The sequence below is a fragment of the Genypterus blacodes genome, unplaced genomic scaffold, assembly GCF_046128005.1.
Source record: "Genypterus blacodes isolate CSIRO-AG114 ecotype Tasmania unplaced genomic scaffold, CSIRO-AGI_Gbla_v1 ptg000107l_1, whole genome shotgun sequence".
In the NCBI taxonomy this organism is placed as follows: domain Eukaryota; kingdom Metazoa; phylum Chordata; class Actinopteri; order Ophidiiformes; family Ophidiidae; genus Genypterus; species Genypterus blacodes.
The window spans coordinates 377,590-400,634 of NW_027466911.1; the positions used below are offsets into that span (position 1 = coordinate 377,590).

Here is a 23,045-nt window from a genome sequence, read left to right on the forward strand (position 1 = left end):
TGCTCTTCAGTTTACCTGGTTTCTAATGAGACTGTGAATGAAGGGACGATTTGTTGATACACCAACTATGTACAGCCTCTACTTTAGCCATGCCTGAGCGTGTGTGTGTGTGTGTAAAGCAAATCTCATGAACTGAATTCTGTTAAACAAAACTAGAAACCTTCTCACTTTCTCATCTCGTTCACACACACAAACGCACGCACGCACACACTCACACGCACACACACACTAAGGCTGAAGTTCATAACACACAGTTTGCGTAAAGGGGAGAAAAGAAAAAAAAAAGGTGCGATCCTGTCCACAACTTCACGCCAGATGTTCCCAGCGACCCTCCACTGGCCGTGACAGCCCGAACAACAACAACAACAACAACAACAACAACAACAACATCAACAACGACGACAACGACAACACAACCCGAACCAGGCGAATCATGACGCGTCCGGTTCGGTTCGTACTCACCAGGTCGCTACGCTGCGGCCGCTGCAGCCATTTATCCCGCGGCGAGAGCAGCACAAGCCCGCATTTCCTGGATCGTGTGGCGGCGCCTCGATGTGTCCTCGCCTGGCCGCGTGTGTGCGCACGGAGCGCTGGACGGACGCGGGGCTCTTCCCTCCGTGTAGTCAGACCGGACAGCGACGCCACATTCAGCTGATCGCCACAACAACACAACATCTCGCCCCCTACGCACAGAAACACTCCGCGTCTCCGCACCACCCCGCGCGCCACAGGGCCGGTGGACACCGCCCCCCTGCCCGGCCTCCGCCCCCTCCTCTACCCGGCCTCCGCCACTGGGCTGGTGCGCCGAGCCCGCGCGCGGATGCATAATCATGAGGCGTCCGCGGCGCTGATTGGCTGGCACGGCGAGCGGCGTCCTGGTTAATAGTATTGATGCTAATTAGCGAGGCAACATCACAGTGGAGCTCCGAGGAGGATGTGAGTCTGTCAGATGGAGGCGTTCATGCAGCGCCTCAGGGTGGATCTGAGCTGCTGCTTCCCTCTGATCCATGCAGTCATGCTTTACTGTCAGCAGGATTTACAGGACACACACATGAGCACATACACACTTTACTGAAGGTTAAAAAAAATCCTAGGGTGATTCTGCACCAAGAAGGCCACAGTGGAGGTCAAGAGCCGGGGCCACAAATCAATGCAGACAAGGTTCAAAGTTCAAGGTCACTTTGTCACAATGGTCCCAGGACAGAAAAGCACCAGACCAGCTCACAACACAAACTGTGAATCTGCACATCAGCTGTAAAGATGCATCCTTGAAATTGATAATAACAAATTACACAAATAAAACTTTATATTCCTACTTAATACATTCTCCAAATTGACATCCTATACTTGTTGTATTCCACTAAAAGTGTGTCATTAAGTTTCAGTGGTCCTATTTGTAAAACCGATGGAGTTATAACCAATTTTGTGTTTAATGAAGTGTATTAAAATAATCAGATGGAATCATGTGGGACCGAATAATTAATCAAAATGGCATGGAATCAGCTTCACTCACAAAACAAAATTCAGCCACAATTCACACCTCACGCATTATTAACATAAAATGACATTTAGGCAAACAAATCTCTATTCAACACCTCATTCCAATTCTTTTCTAATTGTTCTCTAAAGCTCACACCTTCAGCTGATGCAGCTGCTGGTGCACTACAGCAGATCGACTCTAGTGGATCTCTGTTAGCTCAGCATTATATCGCTGCAAACCTCTTCGACTCTGAGGAGGTGTTGTGCAATTCTTTGCACTCGTCTCTGCAAAGTTCCTTTCCTGCTGATGTGATGACACTCCTGACTGTCTGACCTCAACAAGCCAGGGACCGGGGGGGGGGGTGGGGGGGTGGGGGGTGGGGGTGGAGGGGTGACGCCACGGTCAGATACGGTAGAGGACAATGCGAAAACAGCGGGATCGTTAATCGTCCACCTCCTGGTCGCAGCTGCTCTCTCGGTAACCTGGAGATAAAAGGCTGCTGGACTAAAGGCCGGCGGCCATCAGAGCTCACTGTGGTGACTGGCAGTGCAACACATCTGCTCATCTGACTCACGCCATCATCAGGATACACTGGTGGCCTGAAGAGGAATGAAATGTTCTCAGCTAGGCCATTATATAAACATGTGTGGAAAAGCCTAATCAGTCACCAGGACATCAAACGACTCCAGTAACGCTCCAGTGTGTGTGGAAGGATGAGAGGGAAGCGTTGCGTTTACTCTTCGGTGTTTAGCTTCACTGTGTTGCGTCGGCGCATCTGCATCCAGCATGTTAAGCACTGAAAGGGAAGGAAAGAAACAGTGGGAGGGGAGGAGGGAGAGCTGGAGGAAAACAGAGGAGGAGAGCGAAGAAGACAGTGGGAGGAAGTGAGAGACAGAGCAGGAGACGGCGGAAGGAGCGCTGGGACACACTGTGGTGTGAGCGCGCCGTGCTGCTACAGTACGACTCTAACAGGCTTATGTAACCAGACTGGCCTGGCATTTGGCTCACAGCAGATGCCGGGCTGCACTGACTGTTATATAACTGCATTAGCTGCTCCTCTGAGCTGGAAAGGAGCATGCGCACAGGGGAGCCACATACACACACACACACACACACACACACACACACACACACACACATTCAGACTTCCAGCTCAGGACACAGTGACTGCATTGCACCGCAGCCTGCAAACTCTCACAAACAAACAAAAAGAGAAAATCAGCCGAGTTCCCGGGGGAAATTCAAACATTGCGTTGTGGAGTTATTAGACTGAGCAGAAACATGATGGTTCACATGTCACACACAGCGAGTCAGACAGTCATCAACAGCTTCCCCTCGTATCGCCCGGCAACAAGTTTCCCATCATGGAAAGCCTAATTGGGACTTAATGTTGGGTAAATGTTGCCAGGGCACATGCAGTATGCCAGCAGGGCCCCGATCCAATTAGCTCCCCTGCATGCTACACATAATTTAATGGGGCTGGATCTCACTCGGAAAACCCAATTACGCCTCAGACAGACATTTCAAGCCATTCCGTCAATAAAAAGTAGTCAGGGACGCTGTAATCCTTCTAACAACACAATGTGCATCTAAATCAGCACCTAGGACCAAAAACACTGAAATGCAGAAATGATGGAGTAAGACTTTATTCTTCTTAACTGGATGGATAATGAGACTTAACCGTGAGATTGTCGCAAAGAGAAGATCAGTAGTCAGTAGGTCAGTAGTTGTTTCAGTCCATCCGCAATTAAAAAGACCCGAGGAAGAGGAGTAAAGACGACAACACATGGACACTAAGTGGTTCCTAATCAGCACATTACCGCCTCTGATCTCTTATTACAGCAACAAATTGCATCTGGTGGGAGCAGAGGAAATGAAGGTGGGATTTATGACACTGGAGCCTCGGACGGTGAGCACAGAGAGTGTGTGTCCTTGGAGGAAAGCGGAGTTCACTGCTGTACACCCTGATGATGACAATGATAAATGTCCTTGTGTTTGGATTGTTGTTGTTAATGATTGAACAGAGAGAAATTAAGTATGAAGACGTGTACCGAAGTTGTTTAAAGGGTTAAGTCTGATAGGATGTTCAGACAGGCTGAAGCAATAAGGCTAGAACAAATACGAGATGCTGTCTGACTGGACTGCGCATGACATCATCGCTATTGGTCAGGGGGATAAAGTAGTCGGTAATGAGTTTACAGCAAGGGCTTGATGATGATTGCGCAAGACTCAGCAGACTGCCTGCCCCCTCGCTCTCTTTCTCACACACACACACACACACACACACACACACAGTGCGTCTGACACATGAAGTCAGGCCCAGCGTGCAGCACACTGCTACAAGGAGAGAAGACAGGATCCACTCCACCAAAACACTCACACTGTGCAGCGTTCCAGCCTCACAGCCAGTCCAGTGCAGGAACACAGAGAGAGAAAGAGGAAGAGAGGGAGAAAGGGAGAGAGGGAGAGGGAGGGGGGTGTCACAGGGTTTTGCAACTTTCAGCAACAGACGTATTTACAATGGCACCGACAGGTTTTTGTCGATCATCACTGTGATATTTGCACATTGTGTCTCCTTTATCCAATGATGTTGAACATTTATCGTTGGAAGTTGTTCCATTACATCTGTGGAGGAGGTTATGGTTTCATTTGCTGTGTTGGTTTGTTTACTGGTGGGATTACCTTTAAGGGTCGGCGTTGTTGCTGTGATGGCAGAGTGGGACGTGACCTAAGGAGGAACTGATTAAAGCTGGTTTTGGATCCATTCCATTTTTGATTAGAGCTTGTTTTTGGATCCATTCCATTTTTGATTAGAGCTTGTTTTGGACCCATTCCATTTTTGAATGATTTCGTAACATTATGAGATGAGGCATTATTTCACAATTTCTTCAGAGGTAAAAGTAAAAGAGCTCTCAATGAAAAGAATCAGGCATATTGATCACATGACAGAGGATCGATAAGTGCACTTTGGTCCAGTTTTGGATGGACTGATCTCCTGTATGTGGGAACATGAATGAAGCTGTTCTACTTTAACATACTTAAAGCATTTTAATAGTTAGATTGATCCAGAGGAATAGTTGATTAAATGTGTTTTTCTAAGCCTGTTCAGCCCTGGTGGAGGTACAAGTTCCAATGAGTTTCCCTCCAGTTGTGTGACTTTATTATGTAGTGATTGCTTTGTTATTTCCTTACACCTGTATGCAGTGTTGTAGACCCTGAACATGTAGTCTCTCCAAGAGACAGTAAGGCTTGGTTTGACTTTTCCAGCCGTCCACACAGGACAGACTGTCTCCTCTGCATGAGCAAGAGGAGGAGAGATTTCAGTGTTTGAGCCTGCGACACAACCTGTCCTGGCAGGATTGTCGTGGATAGGCTGAGAGAGGGGTGGTGTTGGGGGAGGGTGGAAGTCGACAGGAGGTAGTGTGTCCTCAACAGCTCCCGACAGTGCCAACTGAATTTAGTGACTGTAGAAGCCAAAGTCAACAGGGCTCCGTCTGCCAGCCAGGCCAGAAGGAAATAACACAGCAGAGGGAGGCTGGCTGTCTCTGTAGCAGGAGACGGGACAGAGACACATCTACTGCTGCAGAGGGGAGGACATCAACACCTGGATGGGACACAATCTCCTCCAGTTAAACAAAGAGAAGTGAGATCATTGGATTTGGTTGCACATAAGAACCATCAACACACCGAGACAGATATCTTAGGGTAGTTATGGATCCAAAATTTATCTTCAGCAGGCTGGACTTCTGTAATGACATTGAAAGTTTTCAGGATTCTAAAGTGAGCGTGACAGAATGAGGTGCAGCTTTGGACTCTTGCTGTTTTGGTATTAGGACTCTAGATGACAAATCCTGAGCGATTAAAATGAGTCTTGACTGGATACACAAGTCACATGGCTCAAGTGCGGCTTTGCTGGTCACACTGACTTTTGTCACCGGTGGCTCGTTGGCAGAGCCGAATATCAGCAGAGCCAGGACATCCAATGCTTACATGAGTGTGTCCCGGTGATTGAAGTGAAGTGTTGTAGAGGAGGAACATTCCAGAGAGAAACGCAGGGACCGGGAGGAACAGCAGGCAGCGTGTCAGCGAGCAAAGAGAATCCACTTCAACAAAACTCCCTCCAAGCTCTAGTAAGACCAGAATCATTAAATCCTGCCTGTTTTTATTAAAAACAACGTTTACATGAAGAAGTACAATATAACTCCATATGATAGGCCTGGAGCCTCTGGCATGCAATGGCGGACTCACCTTGGTGTAAGGCAAGGCACAACAAGCACAGGTCAGGATCAGAGAGTCTTTGAAATGTGGGATTACAAAAAGGCACTTCATAAGAGATTTGAGCAAGTGCTTCCAATTCTGCTCGAGTCGCGTCCGTATGTACAACAGATCTGACACGTCTGAGTAAATACACTGTTTTCACTTCATCACAGCACTTTGAAAAAAACCACATGTGCAGGAAGTGGAGTTAAACTTCATAAGCAGGGGCACCAAAATGTTTTTAAATGCAGAAAAGACAAAAAAAAACTTCAGGATTGTATTAAAAAACGAGTACAAAATATACTGATCTTTTTTTTTAAACATTCTTATCAAGTAGGCTCAACAAACTATTTCACTAATACAGATTAATGGCAATTTACCATTTTTGAAATGCTTTGCTTTTCTGTGATGTAACAGCTAACATGTCCCTTTACTTTGAATAACAGCCTCTGATTTGTGACAGAACCGGTTCAGGCGATCACCTGAACCCTATGAGCCACATGGTGCTGACTGCTATGGATGGATACATGTCTCCTACTGCTGACACGCTGTCACACACAGTGGGACATGGAGAGGCATAGCACCACAGATGAACTACCTTGGGTGGGAGTGAAGGCGGAGGAGCTGAGGTTAGGCCTGCAGTCCGCATGCAGTCTAGCAGCAACAGGGAAGCCCTGTTTATGATGTGCAGGGTGTGTCCTATCAGCCTTATCTAACACACACACTCCGCTCTCTTTGGGGCTCTGAGGAGGGCTACCCCCAATGCCCCCCCAGCCACTGAGAGATTCTGACTAATCAGGCAGATGTCAGGTCTGACCTTTGTACCTTGAAAGGGAATCTCCAACTGAAATGTGTGAGGTACTATTGGGTCGGAGCCCGGCTGCTCAGAACGACCATATCATGGGAAAGGTTCAATTAAACCGATCACTGATACATAAATTAACGCCTAGAGGCTAGAATATTATCTACATTAAATAAAATCTGCTTAAACTTCTACAAATCTGCAGTGATTATGACACTGAGAAGAGTCAAATGAGAGAAACCAAGATAGGCTGACAAACGACTAACAAAAACAATAATTGAAGTACGATGTTTTCCCTGTATGCTATTCTACATACTTGGCTGGACATGAGAGCCGAAGTGACACCCGGAGGAGAGGGCGAGCTCAGTTGAAGTCCCTGTCGGGGAAGATGAGAGGGGCGACGAGGGTCCAGAGGTAGAGGCCCAGGCCCAGCCAGCTGGAGGCCATCTTCACCCACACGGCAGGCATGTCGCTCTGCATCTCCTGGGTCTTAGTGTCCGGCCTGGAGGAGGACGGAGAGGAAACAATCAGCTCGGCCAATCTGGTGCCCGCTATCTTGGTTTTCATTAAGTTAGCATGTGAATTATTGTGGGGAAGGGAAGGGGCTCTTTGGGGAATGAGTGTTAAAGTCCTATTTTAAATTGGAGGTGACATTCACAAGTACTCAAAGATGTGTGCTTTCAGTTGATGTATTGCGCCCTCTACTGGCAAGATAACGGTAAACAACTCCCAAATCAAATATGGCTGAGAGTTCTGTTCCTATCTCTTCCCGGTTTTACCATCAAAAGGCTGTTTTTAAGGACCGCTGTGCCATCGCTGCCCACATGTTGGGACGGGATACTTACTTGTACCAGTTGGTGAGTGTCATCATGATGTACAGGGAGGCCAGGCAGAGGTGGAAGTGGAAAAAGGAGTAGTTGTACGTGACTCCGTCCTCTTCGTTATCCACGGCCCTGAGGACGCCGTCCTCTCCGACCACGCCCGCTCCCGACCCTGTGACCTCCTCGGTCTGCATCAGCTTGTTTACCTGAGTGTTACTGGATGAACGGATACTGGAGGGGGAGGAGCGGAGTAAAGATTCCAGATTCACACAAAGGAGAACATCCTGCGTTACATGTGAGGAATGTAAGCGCCGGCACACCTACCTGGCATATAAGGTGCAGAAGAGGAAGATGACCAAACCCACAATTCCATGAGCGTCCCACCACTGCACTTGTTCCAGTGAGCCGTCAGCAGGAGGCGCTGTGGGAGTGCTGACGTTTGACACCAAACTCAGCAGGCTGGGGTTACACTTCCGATCTGATTACAGGAACACTTCAATCAGACACTGAGCCTGACCCTCCGTAAGCATTCAGATTTGATGGACGACGTCACGGGGAATGAAATTACTGGAGCCTCACCTGGATTGTTGGTCATTGCGGACCAGGTGACGTACATGGTGTAGAGGGAGATGAGTGACGCCTGCAGCAGACCGGAGTGAGGCTGCGTTTCCTGGAACAAAGCAGCAAATGCAGGTCATAACAGAGAACTCCATGAGACATAATGTGTGTGTGTGTGTGTGCCCGCTTTAATATCACTGTGTGTGACTGCATCATCAGCACAGCATTGCTACAGGCAGAGGCATTATGGGTAAGCAGCATCCTGCCCAGATAACTAATGAAACTCATAACAATGTTCCCCTAGAGTGCTGAATTTCGTTGTGAATGCATTTCCTCTTCAGTGCCACATTTCTTTATGAGGCAGAAATTAAAAATAAAGTCAAAGGTCTCGAATGGATCAGAATTAAACCTCACTAATGACCGTGTGTGTTGGCTGGAAGCTGTTTGGTTGGCTGCCAGTCGGAAAGAGCAAACAACTAATACAACTATAAAATCTTCCTTTATCAATGTGGTGAATAATTAACACATTTGAAAGAATCTTGAACAATGATTAACTAATACGTCAAATAATCACTGAATGCAGCCTGAGGTGCGTTCAAAATTGATATTCTAAGTCAGTTGAAGTTCTGAGCTGGCATTGTTTAACACGATTAACAGCCACGTCAGACCGGGTGATCCTGGCGCAAATTGCTATATTGCGTACTAAATATAATCTATAGATTAATCGACTAATCGAAAAAATAATCTGTAGATTAATCGTTAAAAAAATAATGGTTAGGTGCAGCCCTACATAAGATGCACAACATGTGAATTAAACAAGTGAGGAATGCTGAAGATACATTGACACAGTACCTGTACTTTAGGCAGGATGGAGACGATGGAGATGATGACGCAGAAGATAAGGTTGAGGCTGATGAAGACCTTGTGTTCAGTGCAGTCGTCGGGCTGCGTGTAATAAACGTAGAACAGCACCACAGCGATGAAAGCCAGGGTGTAGTGCAGGATGGTGAAGGTGAGCAAGCCTGGAAGACACAACATCACAACTCTGGGTTAAAAGCTCGACACACAGATCAAAGTGTAATGAAGTGTAAAGCATGAAAGCAGAAGCAACATCTATTTTGAGGGGAAGTCGTACCTGCAAACCAGCATTTGTTGTCACCATTTTCAGCGTTTCCCACCCACACCTTGTTCCACGAGTGAGCAAAGTCAATGAGCAGGATGAGCTGGATGATGATGAAGATGAAGGATCCCACCACGCCAAAGTAAAACCAAACTGCGCAAAGGAAACAGAGGCAGCAGATCTTATCAGGCCAGACTGTAGATAAGAGTCTAATGTCTGTGTGACTCATGAGTGACTCGGCTTCAGATAAAGCCGCTGATGTTTGTCATTATTTAACAGGGTGTGTTAGTACCGGTGTGAAAGGTTCCATCAGGGATGAAGAAAGCCCCCACTGTAATCCCAACCAGGATCAGAAACTTAAAGAACCAGAACCTAGGGAGAATAAGTGCAAAACCCAGAATCAGCACCATTACAGACTTCAGAGGCGGCTACATTTTCCATTCAAGGTTAGTACACATGTACACAAGTACCGCACTAGAACCGGTTTACCCGTTCTGGATGGCCGCTCGAGGGTCGCTGCTGCTGCGGACGCAAACCATGATGAGGGAGAACAGGAAGAAGAAGCACGTCATGGCGAAGCACATACGGTACACAGACTTGTAGCCCACAATGACATCGCAGTTGAACTCATTTTCGAGACCGGGTATAGTAGTTCCTCCTTGACAGAAACCGGGGATCTGCAAAACAGTTAAGAAAGGAAGGAGGTGGTGATGCAGCTTATCTAGAATGTGTGAGAAAGAGTAGGTTACTGGGTTAGACAGTAAGTAAGGATCTCACTAATGTTTATTGCACCTGTTTACGAACACAACATTTCCCTTCCGCAAACCTTTTAATGTTTAACTATGTTATCGCAGGGAGCTGGAGGCCTCACAAATGTTCACAAATAAGGTTGTAAATAATTCTAATCAAATGACGAGCAATAAATGATAACAAGGTAGCGTTAAGAGTTTTAACGGGAAGACTGATGTCACCTTCTGGAGCTCCTTTTCCATTCCAGGAAGTATCATGATGACGGAGACGACGGTGCCCAGCAGCAGGAAGAAGGAGAAGACCAGCCGAGTGATGGTGGAGCTATTGGAGGAGGGACAGCAGCCACACAGCAGGCATGGTGCCGACCCACACAGACAAGAGGCCTACAAGGAGGAGGAGGATGGAGAGGAAGAGTCATGGGAACAAAGATAGAAGACGGATTATAAACTGTAAACAACACAGGCATTACATTACAACACACCCTGGCTGCTTCCATTAACAATACATGGCTGGTAAAATATTAATTGTGGTGGGTGAAGTTCCTGCACTGAATCCATGTAATGTTAAGAGTATAAACTCGATGTCTGACACTCCAAATATAATCTATAGGCCTTTTAAACGCAAAGTAGTGACGGTACTCATGGCTGTTTACTCCTCTACTGTATGTCTCTGCCATGAAGCTCCTGTTAGCTCGGGATGTTTCTGTGTCATTCTGTCCTGACGCCGCCTTCATGTCAGCCTAACACGGTCTGCAGACTCGCCGGCCCGCTGTGCGCACACCAGCAGCCCGTTACAGACTTAACTACAGACATTTAACCAAGAAAATGGCGTTTCAGCAGCTAAAAACGCAGCTAGGATTCCTAACATTCGTCCAGCTCAGTCAATATTTGCATACAGAGAGTAAAGACAGGTGTGCCAATAATCGATAATGATTCCCTTAATAATATGAGGTACTTACACAGCTGGCGACCGAGTACAAAGCCATACAGGCGCCCATTTTGATATGAAAACGATGAAAACAACAAACTCTACGCCGTTTCAGCTTCAGGTGGACGGGCGCTGCCTTCCCTGGACTCACAAACACACTAATGACCATACACTTCCTCAATGCTCTTCCAAAATAAGAGTATTTCCACAAAGGCCGGGATGCTTTTCAGAGTAAAGGACCTGGTTTATACATGAGTCAAAAAACGTGAAGAATCGTAAACACTGGGTGGCGACATGGAGTCAGCGGTGCCAGAAGCCTTCGTTCCACTCAGATGCCCGAAGGTGGGGACTCCTGAGGGCAGAAGGAGGTAGGCAGCTTCAGCTTGAGCCGCCGGGGCAGGAGAGGACAGATTTGTTAGGGCCGGGAGAGTCTGGAGGAGGAGCAGGTGAGGCATCCATCTGAAGAGAGAACATGCTGGATGAGCTCCACGTATCTCTGATTCACCTGACATTGGATGATTGGATGCAGACTCAAGGACTGTTGTCTCCTCCAGTTTCCCCTTTTCTTGGTGGCTCTTTGTGGGACTGCATGAATCCTTAAGGTCCGTCCTCAGTAGATGCAGCTTGGGGATCCAGGAAAACATCTGTCAAGGGTCAAACCAAGGAGAGAAAAATATACACTTTTGTTTGTGCAAGTTGGTGAATTTTGTAAATATCTGGTGTTCACGTACTTCATATTAACTTCACCAGCACAAAGATAGAGGCTGTGCATGGCAGAATAAAAGCAAAATGTAAGTTGTGGATTCCAAATATAACTGTTATGCCAAATGACAGTAACAACATGCACAGTCAGTTTTCTTTGGGCACCACTTTTACTCACAAAGCCCTGCATGTATTAAGTTACTGCACATTGCAAACACAGCTGTTTCAGGGCTATATGTATTAAGTTTCATTCAAAAACATTGTAACTAAATAATACTAGACACATGCATTAAATATTGACGTGTGAAATGTTTGTGATGTTTGAAATGTTTCCTGTTTGAGTTTCATTTGAAGGATCACGCATTATTAAAGCTGTATTCATCGCCACATGGCTCGGTGTACACAAACCGCATGTGGGGGCTTTGTGTTGCTGACATGTTTGAGTTGTTGGCGCGTCTGGTGAAGGTCAAAGGTTCCGAACTCAGGCGATTGGTAGATTCGGGCCAATGAGTGAGCAGATCGGGGCTGACGTTGTGGGGTTCAGCAGGTTTTTGCGCGAAGGTGCTGCTGAAGTTGGCGGGCGGCGCGCAAACAGACAGACATACACACACAAGACGGTGACGGAGAGAGAGACAGAATCACGGTGAGAGCAAAACACAGCCGGGCTACAAATATGATACAAATATGAGTGATCAGGATGATCAGAATGATCGATCATGCAGATTTCGGGGTTAGCATGCGGAGTTACGTAACTTTTCTTTGACTTAGCGGTGCATCTTTGACTTTGTTTGCAGATCACTTGAACGCAGCACATACACACACACACTTACTGTACGTTCACGTTTGAATCTGCGTTTGGCGGTATATGCATGGTCTTTGTTATGTTTTTGCTTCTTTACTTGTGAGATAAGTGGACAATTTGAACTAAAACATACTTTGACATAATCATAATAATCATAATAATACATTTTCTTTTATGTAAACGCTTATTTACACGAGGATCATGTTATGCGCGCAATAATAACTTTTCTTCTTACAGTAATGTTAGAAGTAGAGTTACTAAGGCGCTTTATTGAAAGTGATTATGTTTGCAGCCTCTATACAGGTTATTGTTGTAATTTACCTATATTTGTTGTTGTGATCAGTCCTTGTTTATAAAGTGTTGCGCAACATTTCGCCTTGGAAAAACGTTGGCCGCCTATTTAACGTAATAATAACTCACTGCAGCCTTTATAACGCAGCAGTGTTCCGTTGATACTTAATTATACTTGACTGGAGGCTTTTCACTGTAACACGCTGCGACATGTTTGCTGAGTTCATGTCATTGAATGCGCCATCAGCTTCTGTGTGTTATGCCAAACTGAACAGAACGTTCATGCACCACGAGGAAGTTGCTGCTTCTACACACACAAACACACACACACTCGCGCGCGCGCGCGCGCACGCACACACACACACACACACACACACAGATTTATTTGTTTCTACTTTTACTCATTGGCCACAGAAGTGACGTTGATCAATGTATCTGCTGATGAAAAATGTGATTGGAGGTTTCAGATCGTTTATATAAAGTTATTGGACCTCTGGGAAATGGAAATGGATTTTTGACCTGTTTGCTTGATGTAATATATATTTTCCTCCAGCAGCAACTCTAAGTGACAACTGAACCAATTCTGAGATGGACAAATCAGGTAGGACTGGTTTAGTTTAATACCAGGTTTATTATGCATCATTATATACGATGCAGGCAGCCAAGGAGCAGTTACTTCAACCACACAACACAACCGCTCTTTAGGACCAGTCGGATTCGAACCGGCAACCTTCCAATTCCCTAATCGTCTACTTTACCATACCTAACCCACTTTGTAGTTTTGAGGGAAACAAACATGTAATCATTTTGTAATTTATGACATCATTGTTGTAACTCAGATGACCTCAACGTGTTCTATTTATGCATATTTAGATTCCCAACACTGTTGTGCGTAGGCGATGTTGGAAGCAGCCGTCTGTTAACCGGGTCTTTGTCTTTGTAATTTTGAGTTTTACAATTAAACATTTAAGGGAAGTTATTTGGATTTGACGTGCGCGTTAGTTTACCTTAAGAAGTTACGCTGAAGAGGAAAGGAGACAACGTGGCAACAAACACCATTTTACGGTTTGTGCAAGAGGTTGTAAATACAGAAAACATAACCTGAGTCAGCGCTGAAACACAGAAACAGCTTTGATTTTAAGCCAATCCTTTGTCAAATATGTAGTAAAATATGAAACACTGACTTTTTGACTTGATTATAGCCTATTGTTATGGGGGGGGGGGGGGGGGAATGGAAGAGCAGTCTAGGGATTGGAAGGTTCTCGATTTGAGTCAAATATGAGAAATTAATCAATAACAGAAAAATAAATATTGATTCATTGATTTGATATTGGTGTCAAACTAAGGTCATGCAGTACGATGAGCTCGACCTCTGACCTCTCAGCCCTGACAGTTGACCTGTTTTTCAGACATTGAGGTGAAGGAACTGGACAGGCGTTCTTCAGGTCAATCGTTTGAGGTCATCTTGAGCCCCACGTCCCCAAGAGGAAGAGAATTTCCCAACTCTCCAATGAAAAAGGAAACATCGATGGAGGAGATTAAGCGAAAACTCGACGCTGCAAAAGAGAGACGCAAGGTACCGCAGCCATGATATGAAACCATCGCATCTTTGCCACTGTGCATTCCTATAAGTACACTTTAGCAACTTCCATGTTGGGTTTAGGGTCTTTAGGGTAGTGTTTCAGAAATCTCCCATTTCACATTGTTTCTCTTTTACATTGTCAGAGCCTGGAGGCTGAAAAGCTGAAACAAATTGCTGAGAAACGAGAACACGAGAAGGAAGTCCAACAGAAGGCCAAGGCAGAGGACCAAAACTTCAGCAAGATGGTGGAGGAGAAATGCAATCAGAAGGAGGAGGCCATTAAAGAGAACCGAATGGCACGGATGGCAGCTCTCAGCGAGAAGTTCAAGGAAAGGGTGAGTTAACCAATGGCACGACTCATCTTCATCGTCAGCGTTGGATTAAGAAACAAGCCGAACCAGCAACTTGACTCTCGTTTGTTTTTGTTAACAGGACAGGAAGCTTGAAGAAGTGAAGAAGAACAAAGATACCAATAAAGAAAGAGAGATCTAAGTTGGTGATGATCTGAAAATCATTTTGCTGAAACATATATTTTTATAACGCTGTGTGTTTGCTGTCTTGTTCTTGCTTGTGATCAAATCTGTGTGCTGAATTAGTATTTAGCTGTCGAGCCAAGTGATGATTCTCTCCAGACGTTTCTAGAGATCAGGCTGTAAATTTTCACATTGTATCATTAAAGTCCAGTCAAGGCTCCTTGATTTGCTTGTTTACTATTTGTGCATATTACACGGTAACATTAGTGTTTATTATTATTATTCTCCATGGCAGATGATGAAGACAAATAGGTTTAATATTTCATATGCGGATGGGGACACAGGCCCTCTGTGGCTCCTCATAAATCTAGTAATACATGGACACTGCTGACACCTAGTGGCAGAGTGTGAATCGTCTCCATGTGTTCTCTGCTCCACGGTTCAGGCGAGTGCACAGCAAAACCTGAATAGTGTGTCATGCATCAAACTTTCTCCAATAGGCTCACAGGCCTACCCTCAGGGTAACCATGACAACTTGGATTGAAAGCCTCATCTCCCATATTGTTTTTCCTTTAACAATATTGGATTCAAATTTAAATACATACATTTCTCTATTTATTTGAATGTTTTGCTTGTGCTGCCAAGCTGCTCGTTTCCATGCGACATGTTTTTCATGTAGACTTTGTTTGATTTAGATGATGTTAATAGATGAACCTTTGCTCCACTCCCATTCAGTCTCAACACCTGTTTGTTCAGTTGAAAGGCAGGAAACTCTTCGCGGCACTTTGTAATCTGACGTGAGCTGCACTGTGGGAGGAAACTGAAGGTAATGCACAAAGCACAGTGAGGACCTGAGGCCTCCAACAGGAACAGTAAGAGATCGGGCATAACATTCAACCACCGTGGATTATGGAGTTATCCAATAGGAATACGGAATAATTCCAACTAATTTAACATTTGCATGCAACTGATTGAGAAGCTAGGATTTAAACAAGATCCTCTTACAAACAACTATTTAAACTCATCTGTTCAGAGAATAAGTGTTAAGGTTTTGTTGATCTCCAGTGGTGGATTCCTGCCAGGGCCTCTCAGCCACAAATTGTCACAAATTACAGCAGTTTGTTTAATTTGAATGAGTCTTAATAATCTGTATTAAGACCTCTGACTCAATTTGGTAGTTAATGAAACAATGAGACACTGAGTCAAGAAGTCTCAGACCAAGACCTCTGTCCATGTCACAGAGGACAGGAGGTTGAAGTGTAGAGGAAAGGGTGGAGTGCTGCTTGGAGGTTTGGGATACTTCCAGCGCACTTCCAGGAAACCACATGACATAAACACGGATCTATAAACAAACACAAAGACTATCAGGCAGCTTGGACTTATGTAATGTTATGTACATGATCTTAAGAGTCAGAGGTGCAGATGCTCCAGTTTTAAACCAGAAATACTGTCAGAACATTTGGAGGGTAATCACTGTCATGTCATTCAGTATCACGGCCTATTTATTGAAATCCCTCACACATTCGAGTTTTGCTATACAAATAAAGTTTACTGTTATTATCTCGTGCTTTTCAGGTTTTGTCTACGATGTCATTCAATAGGCATGCAAAGACGTGCTGAGAATATTTGCATGCATGACGGCAGGTCACACATCGGGTTCCAGCGAGCCTGTATTGTTCTGCAGAGCTGCACAGTACTTTCTTTGTTATCTGTGGAGAAAACTGCTGGAATCTTCAAGTCATGCTGGTCCCACGGTGCCGTGTACTCATCAAGCATGGGGACCAAGGCTGGCTGGACTTTGCTGCCAGGACCCTGTTTCTAACTGCTGCTAGATTCACTACAGATCTCCTGCTCCTAGTGAAGGATTCCACACCTTTACTGTGGATATGAAGGTGAATTTGGTATCACCTTTATTTTGAAATGTATCTGAGCCTCTGTTTTCTGGCCACAAAATGACATCGTTGCACTTTTCCAAACATTAAAATGAACACACAGTCTCATTTGCACAAAGTGAAATATAAGCAATTGCTCGATTTCATTCCACAGTGGTCACTGAAAACATCTGTAACCTAATCATGGACACACCCTCCATTTTTCAAGAGGGGGAGGGGGGGGCATACATTTGTTGAATGGATTGGAATCAGCAAACAAAGCCGATCTTTCAGACACACCAAACAAAGAAAACGTTGTTAGTGCCTGAGCTCAGGAAGGCAAAAGCCATCAAACTGCTTTCAACACATTAGTCCAGTGGGGAAGTCGCTTATTTTGATAAAGACCTGAGACTCAGAAGGTTGTGATATTATTTGGACGGCAACTAGCATAAGAAACCAAAGTGTTAAAAAAAATCACGTTTGTTTAGTACGGTCACTGTCCTGTTCATTTATATGCGACCCGACGTCTGAATTGACCTTCCCAGATTTCATGGGTTTGGAAAGGAATGCTGAATATTCATGTAAGGTTTGGTGCAAAGGGGGCAAAGACATAATATGTAAAACACAGAAAATCAAGGGGGATCAATAACCAATAATCAATGACACTAATCCAAATTGTAAGCCTCAGCATGTTTGTCATTACTTGGACCCACCAAGATATATGTAGGTTCCATATCCACCTGTCTATAGCATGTAGAAGAGCTCAAGATAGAAGAAATCATAAAAATAACAGGAAAAGCACGACAGGAAGGAAGCTCTAATATTGGATTAAGATGGAATTTACACAGAAATGTTGTCTTAAATATGAAATTACTGTTGATATGACTGTATTCCTAGGAGAGATATTAAATGAAATGTAAAGTGATGTGAGGTCAGAGCTAATCTGAAGACACAGTTTGCTACAATGTGACGAGCAACAAGTGCAACAGAACTGATCTGAAATATGTCGCGTCAGTGCCACGCACGCACGCGCGCACACACGCTCCACCAGTGAAAGAATTCCAGTGGACAGTGGGTGTGGCTCCGGGGGGCGGACCGAGCGCTCTCATTGGTCCAAATATCGACGAGGAACCGGAAAATGTGCGGCAGGCAGCGCGCTGATTGGCCGGAGTAAGCTGCCGCTCAGAGCCGCGGCGGTCTCGTCTCCTCCCCGCAGCTGCGATGCGAGAACCGCCCGGTGCTGCTGCTCCTCGCCCCTGTCATCTTCTCCCCTCAGTTTAACTCTGAAACATGCTCTCGAGATTCTACACGGGATTCAATCAGCTAGTGACTGCAAAACTGAAGACTTTGGATTAAAACGCGCCGCCTACAGGTACGTTGATGGACCCTGCTCGCCGCTTCCACAATCCCTGCACGTTTTTACGGTAAAAATGGAAAAATGATCAAAAAGACACACCGTGAAATCCCGTCTGATGCGCCGTAAACGCGAACAAGCGCACAGTTTTGATCACAATCTGCTTTGCTTTGGGGTAAATCAGCGGTGAAGCTTGGACACATGGCCGGTAGAGACGCGCCGCGGGCCCGCAGGAAGCGTGAACGGTGAGCGGCGTTTGAAGGGGGCTGACAGACGCATGTTAACACACGGGGAGTAATCCAGACCCTTTAGGATTCAAACCCGCGACCTCTGAAGCCTCCGCGGAGGATGATTCATTTGCTGTTATTTAGTTATGTAGTTTTTACCTCTAAATAATTCCATGGATTCCAGTCGTGGTAGGAGGCGGAGGGTGTGGACCTGATGGGGTTCTGTTATGTAATCTGCTCCCATTCATCGCTTCGCTTCGCTCCGCGCCTCTGCTGGCCTGTGCTCATCTTTAAGGCCTGCACACACACGCAAACACACACCCACACACCTCTGACTGCTACCAGGGAGGTCGAGCCGATAAATATTGAAGGTGTGCATTCGTTTCGGAATCAATCAGGTAGTTTAAGCCTAGAGCCAAATAATTAAATTATCTCCAGCTCCAAACTGAGCATCACTGCATCATCACCACCATCATCACCATCACCCTTCACTGAGATGCACTGATTTCTCCCCTCGTGTTTGTGTGCGTTACTATAGATTTGAGTGAAATTTAAATTTAGATCAGTGCCAGAGGAAGATTGATTAGTTGGTGTGGCTCCAAAGCCAATAGCACCACCTAGTGGCCGGGTACACTTAAGGCCCATAGACCTGAGATGAAGCAGCTGTGAGAACATAACAGCTCCTCTAAAGTCAGTTTCTCTGCCCTTAAAATAGATCTAAGGTACTTTTGTCTCTAGTTAGTTTGGTAAAGATTGATTGGCCTTTGTGTTGTGGAGTTCACAGTGAGTAATTCTGAACATTTTCACTGTTTAACATTAAAAATTAACAATAGCAGCATCTCCGGGTTTCCAGCAAGAATCCGGCCTCTTTTTCTACCAACAATCATCAACAGAGGTCACGAGAGTTTAAAATGGAGGTCCTGTCACTTGGATTGATGAGGTTGAGAGACGCTAATGTGACTGTGCTGGCTCAGGGTCGCGTGGTCTGCACGCTGCTTTAACACTCGTCCAGTGGGATTGAAACTAATGGCTTTGAGGGATTAACCCCAACACACACACACACACACACACACACACACACACACACACACACACACACACACACACACACACACACACACACACACACACACACACACACACACACACACACAGTAATGTGTTTTAGTTGATACTCTCTTAGAAGGTATCTCCACCCACACACATGCTCTTAGATGAGTGTGTGTGGATGGATGGATGGACATGTACAGAGTGCCTGGTGTGTATAGGCACACAAATAGAGACCCTAGAGACGGCTCGAGGCCCCTTAGATACTGACTGACTGATTGTTCATTCCTTTACGCCCTCCTCCAGTTTGCCATGGCGACGGTGGTGATGGAGCAGATCGGCCGCCTGTTCATCAACGCGCAGCAGCTGCGTCAGATCCCTCAGCTGCTGGAGTCGGCCTTCCCCACGCTGCCGTGCACGGTCAAGGCCTCCGACGTTCCCTGGGTTTTCCGCGAGCCTCACATCCTCAGCGGCTACCGGCAGCCCGATCAGAGTTGGCGCTACTACTTTCTCACGCTCTTCCAAAGGCACAACGAGTCGCTCAACGTGTGGACCCACCTGCTGGCCGCGCTCATCATCCTGGTGAAGTGGCAGGAGCTCACGGAGACGGTGGACTTCCTGCGAGACCCTCATGCTCAGCCGCTCTTCATCGTCCTGCTGGCGGCGTTCACCTACCTCACCTGCAGCGCGCTCGCCCATCTGCTCTCGGCCAAGTCCGAGCTCTCCCACTACACCTTCTATTTCCTCGACTACGTGGGCGTGGCCGTCTACCAGTACGGCAGCGCCCTGGCACACTTCTACTACGCCATTGAGAAAGATTGGCACAGCCGAGTGCAGGGGGTCTTCTTACCCGCCGCGGCCTTCCTCGCCTGGCTGTCCTGCTTTGGCTGCTGCTACGGCAAATATGCCAGTCCGGAGATGCCCAAGTTCGCCCACAAGCTTTTCCAAGTGGTGCCTTCAGGTTTGGCCTACTGTCTGGACATAAGTCCCGTGGTCCACCGCATCTACAGCTGCTACCGGGAAGGCTGCTCGGACTCCGTCGTGACGTACCACTGCTACCACGTGCTCTTCTTCCTAATCAGCGCCTATTTCTTCTCCTACCCTCACCCGGAGAGTTTGTTCCCCGGGAAGTGTGACTTCTTCGGGCAGGGCCATCAAATCTTCCACGTGTTCCTGGTGCTGTGCACCCTGACGCAGATCGAGGCGCTGCGCATAGACTTCACAGAGCGCCGGCCCTTCTACGAGAATCTCCATGGCGACCTGGCTCACGACGCGGTGGCGCTCTTCATCTTCACCGCCTGCTGCAGCGCTCTCACAGCGTTCTACGTGCGCAAGCGCGTGCACACCAGCCTGCACGACAAGCCGGAGTAAGAGGAGGCGAAGGTCGAGGCAGAGCAACGTTAGATTTGTTTAGTAGTGACCATGACGTTTTAAATGTTTATGTCATTGGGATTATGATTGTGACGATAGTTTATGGTCACTTATTATCTCTGTGATCTGCCAAACATTGTGAGCTAGCAAAGTGTTTTGAATCGTGTTTTAGTGACTTGCACTGACGAAAGGGAGTCTCCGTATTGTAGCAGAACAAATAGCAAAGTAAGTAAACACGTCTTCATCACTTTACATCCGGGTCTTAGTTTTAGTCCGACTCAGTATTTTCTTTAGATGCATTTTCTATGGAGATGAGCAGAAACATTATTAAACCTAGAATCCTTCAGATGCCTTTAATCCAAAAGAACAATTTCCTATTTCGTAAAATCTGATAAATGAAATTTGTGGCATTTGAAGTCATACCAGCATTTATGTTTTCTAGTTCAAAAGTTCACTATAAATACAATATTTTGTATGTTGCATTCAGGCACACGCGGTATTGTCGGCGCTCCTTTTCTGACGCTCACTACTCACAGGCGTGTTTCCGTCGTCGCGACTCTTCTCTAATTCACTAAAGGGATCAAAGCATTTAGTTCATCCCGTTGTCGGGGCAACAACACTGACACGTTCAAAGACGTTCCAGGAGCCGAGAAGCCCGATTTCAAAACCAAATGTGGTACCTCCTTATCAAAGACGGCACTGAGTTTCGTGGGTATGTTTGGCTGAGGGTCGGATAGAATCACGTCCCCCTAGATTACTGATGTCTCTTTGTTGTCGTGACGATGTAAATCTTTTCTATTCTAAGGGCTGGGACGTCGTGTTTTTTGCCTTTTTTAGCGCCTCGTGATGTCATTGCCTCCTGTTTTGCGTGTATTGTTTTTTCTCAATGGGAGATTTCACTCGCAGAAAAGGCCCCTCGCCCCCCCCCAGTTGGATGTCGTGCTCGCTCCGTGTGTGTATTCGGCGTGTGGAGCTGGAGCGCGTACGTGCCTCTCCGCATGTCTCTGTCGGTATGTAGATGTAAGCCTGAATGTCTATGAGCAGCTCGGCCCCGAAAATGTAAATAAGCTGGCTTTTTTTTCCCATTTGCGTCCCGTTTTTCTGCAGTCAGCGGCGTGCGAATGCAAATGTCTCTGGCGGAACACAGCAGGCCTTTATTTTGCAGCTTTAACTTCCACAGCCTCTCTTGTGTTTTGATGTCGTTACACAGCAACGTGTTTGTTTAAAAAGCGCCTTTGTTTTCCCTTTTTCCCTGACTTTTACTATGAAGTCTCAAAGATACGGCTCACTGATGATGTCGCAGCTTTTTTTTTTTTTTTAAACTTGCACGATATTAACACACTTAATGTCAGGCGTGATCTATATTCACGGCGGTGCTCTCGCTTCATGAGCGCGTTTAATGTGCCAATGAATCTGTTATTGCTTCAGTGACGGCGCAGCTCAGACGAATTCAGAGACGGAATGTTTTTTATTGAAATGATGTCCTGACATGAGTGTCCTGACACACACACACACACACACACACACACACACACACACACACACACACACACACACACACACACACACACACACACACACACACACACACTAGAATCATCAACCATGTAACCTTTAACCTCTCTATTACTGACCCGTTCTCATCACGCACTGCCCGGATCGACACTGTATATATATAATGTATATATACTGTAGATGACATCGGCTCTGTTTACATGCATGGGAGATTCTGCTGTTGTGGTTTATTCTTGTCACTCGGTTTTGTGTTTGACACTGGAACAAAGTGTCGTATTTCACTGTAACTTGCGTAAACCTGTGTTTGGATTGTGGTAAACCTGTGGGAAACGCTTCTTTTGTCGGGAAAAGGGTTCCAAAAATTGTGCAAATCCTGTATTTCAGTATTTTCTGATGTTCACCTGACCGGACCATTGAGCAATCAGAACTTGTTTGCAAGAATGGTGGCAGATGATCACACAAACCCAAGACCCATAACTGGATTAGAACCAGTGCCCTGCGTAACTGACAAGTGTGTGTAAATGTAGCCTCAAGTCTTTCCCTTTATCCCCAGCCAAACCTCAGAGCAGGTGAGAGGGACCAGGATGTCCTCTGCATCCTGAAACACATTGTGTGATGATGACTGTACTAATATTCTGTGATATTTAAGTAAATAAAGTGTCAAAGTAAACCTGTTTGTCTTGTGGTGTCTGTCGGCGAGGAAGAGATCAGAACAGAAAGCCTCTTAGATTACACATGTGTGTGTCGTATTGAACTTTAGTAAGTAAATTAAGGTTAAAATCAGAATCTTGGTGAAATATAAAGTTGAGATGAAATGTTCTGTTCGGTTCAGGTTCCAACTGGATGCCTGCAGATTAATTTAGTCTGCAGTGAGTAAACTATATTTTCTCTTACTTAACCAAACCCAGTATTTTATATTGTTTAACACGTAACCAGGCAGAGTAATGGACCCGGCCAAGATGACACCAGGTGATAAATGTAAATAATATCTGCTGTATGCTGCTATGAGATACTGTGTGAACCAGCTGTTTCTCTTTCGGGACACATTGAAGTGTCAGAGCTCTACTACCAGCAGAGGGCAGCATTGTTGTTTGG

At 45.9% G+C, this 23,045-nt stretch overlaps 4 protein-coding genes across 6 annotated transcripts in view; 2 read left to right on the forward strand and 2 right to left on the reverse strand.

Annotated features, from left to right (window-relative positions):
• Positions 1–730, reverse strand: part of hivep3b (HIVEP zinc finger 3b) — a 35,820-nt gene extending 35,090 nt beyond the window's left edge. Inside the window, exon 1 of the mRNA XM_076160674.1 lies at positions 463–730. The gene's annotated coding sequence lies outside the window, so the exon portion shown is untranslated. The remainder of the gene's footprint in view (positions 1–462) is intronic.
• The window catches only part of LOC143008773 (stathmin-like), a 91,386-nt gene extending 76,601 nt beyond the window's left edge, over positions 1–14,785 (forward strand). Inside the window, exons 1-5 of one of the 3 annotated variants that reach the window (XM_076160672.1) lie at positions 11,962–12,060; positions 13,067–13,111; positions 13,920–14,086; positions 14,236–14,427; positions 14,525–14,785. In XM_076160672.1, coding sequence (XP_076016787.1) covers positions 13,099–13,111; positions 13,920–14,086; positions 14,236–14,427; positions 14,525–14,584 — 432 coding nt within the window. In that variant the 5' untranslated portion in view covers positions 11,962–12,060; positions 13,067–13,098 and the 3' untranslated portion in view covers positions 14,585–14,785. Of the gene's footprint in view, positions 1–11,961; positions 12,061–13,063; positions 13,112–13,919; positions 14,087–14,235; positions 14,428–14,524 lie in introns of those variants that run through there. The other 2 variants (XM_076160671.1, XM_076160673.1) reach the window with 2 other exon arrangements.
• On the reverse strand, positions 5,626–10,887 carry serinc2l (serine incorporator 2, like). Its single transcript, XM_076160670.1, has 10 exons — positions 10,747–10,887; positions 10,010–10,171; positions 9,528–9,715; positions 9,331–9,410; positions 9,054–9,191; positions 8,771–8,940; positions 7,940–8,030; positions 7,685–7,838; positions 7,385–7,591; positions 5,626–7,041 (listed from the first exon to the last, which is right to left on the reverse strand). The coding sequence occupies exons 1-10, from the start codon at positions 10,882–10,884 to the stop codon at positions 6,903–6,905; spliced, it is 1,467 nt and encodes a 488-aa protein (XP_076016785.1). The 5' UTR covers positions 10,885–10,887; the 3' UTR covers positions 5,626–6,902.
• Positions 14,786–17,661: 2,876 nt separating the features above from the next.
• paqr7b (progestin and adipoQ receptor family member VII, b) lies at positions 17,662–22,603 on the forward strand. The gene is made up of 2 exons (XM_076160598.1): positions 17,662–17,808; positions 19,371–22,603. Exon 2 carries the CDS (start codon positions 19,377–19,379, stop codon positions 20,433–20,435), a length of 1,059 nt encoding a protein of 352 aa, XP_076016713.1. The 5' UTR covers positions 17,662–17,808; positions 19,371–19,376; the 3' UTR covers positions 20,436–22,603.
• Positions 22,604–23,045: the final 442 nt, after the last annotated feature.

What these genes read in the sequence shown, in the direction of transcription:
- serinc2l (XM_076160670.1), bottom strand. Translation starts at nt 10,884, where the DNA reads ATGGTCATTAGTGTGTTTGTGAGTCCAGGGAAGGCAGCGCCCGTCCAC. An exon ending in TGGAAAAGGAGCTCCAGAAG is followed by an intron (nt 9,716 to 10,009) that starts GTGACATCAGTC and finishes ACTGTTTTGCAG; the next exon opens with ATCCCCGGTTTCTGTCAAGG. An exon ending in CGAGCGGCCATCCAGAACGG is followed by an intron (nt 9,411 to 9,527) that starts GTAAACCGGTTC and finishes TATTCTCCCTAG; the next exon opens with GTTCTGGTTCTTTAAGTTTC.
- paqr7b (XM_076160598.1), top strand. Translation starts at nt 19,377, where the DNA reads ATGGCGACGGTGGTGATGGAGCAGATCGGCCGCCTGTTCATCAACGCG.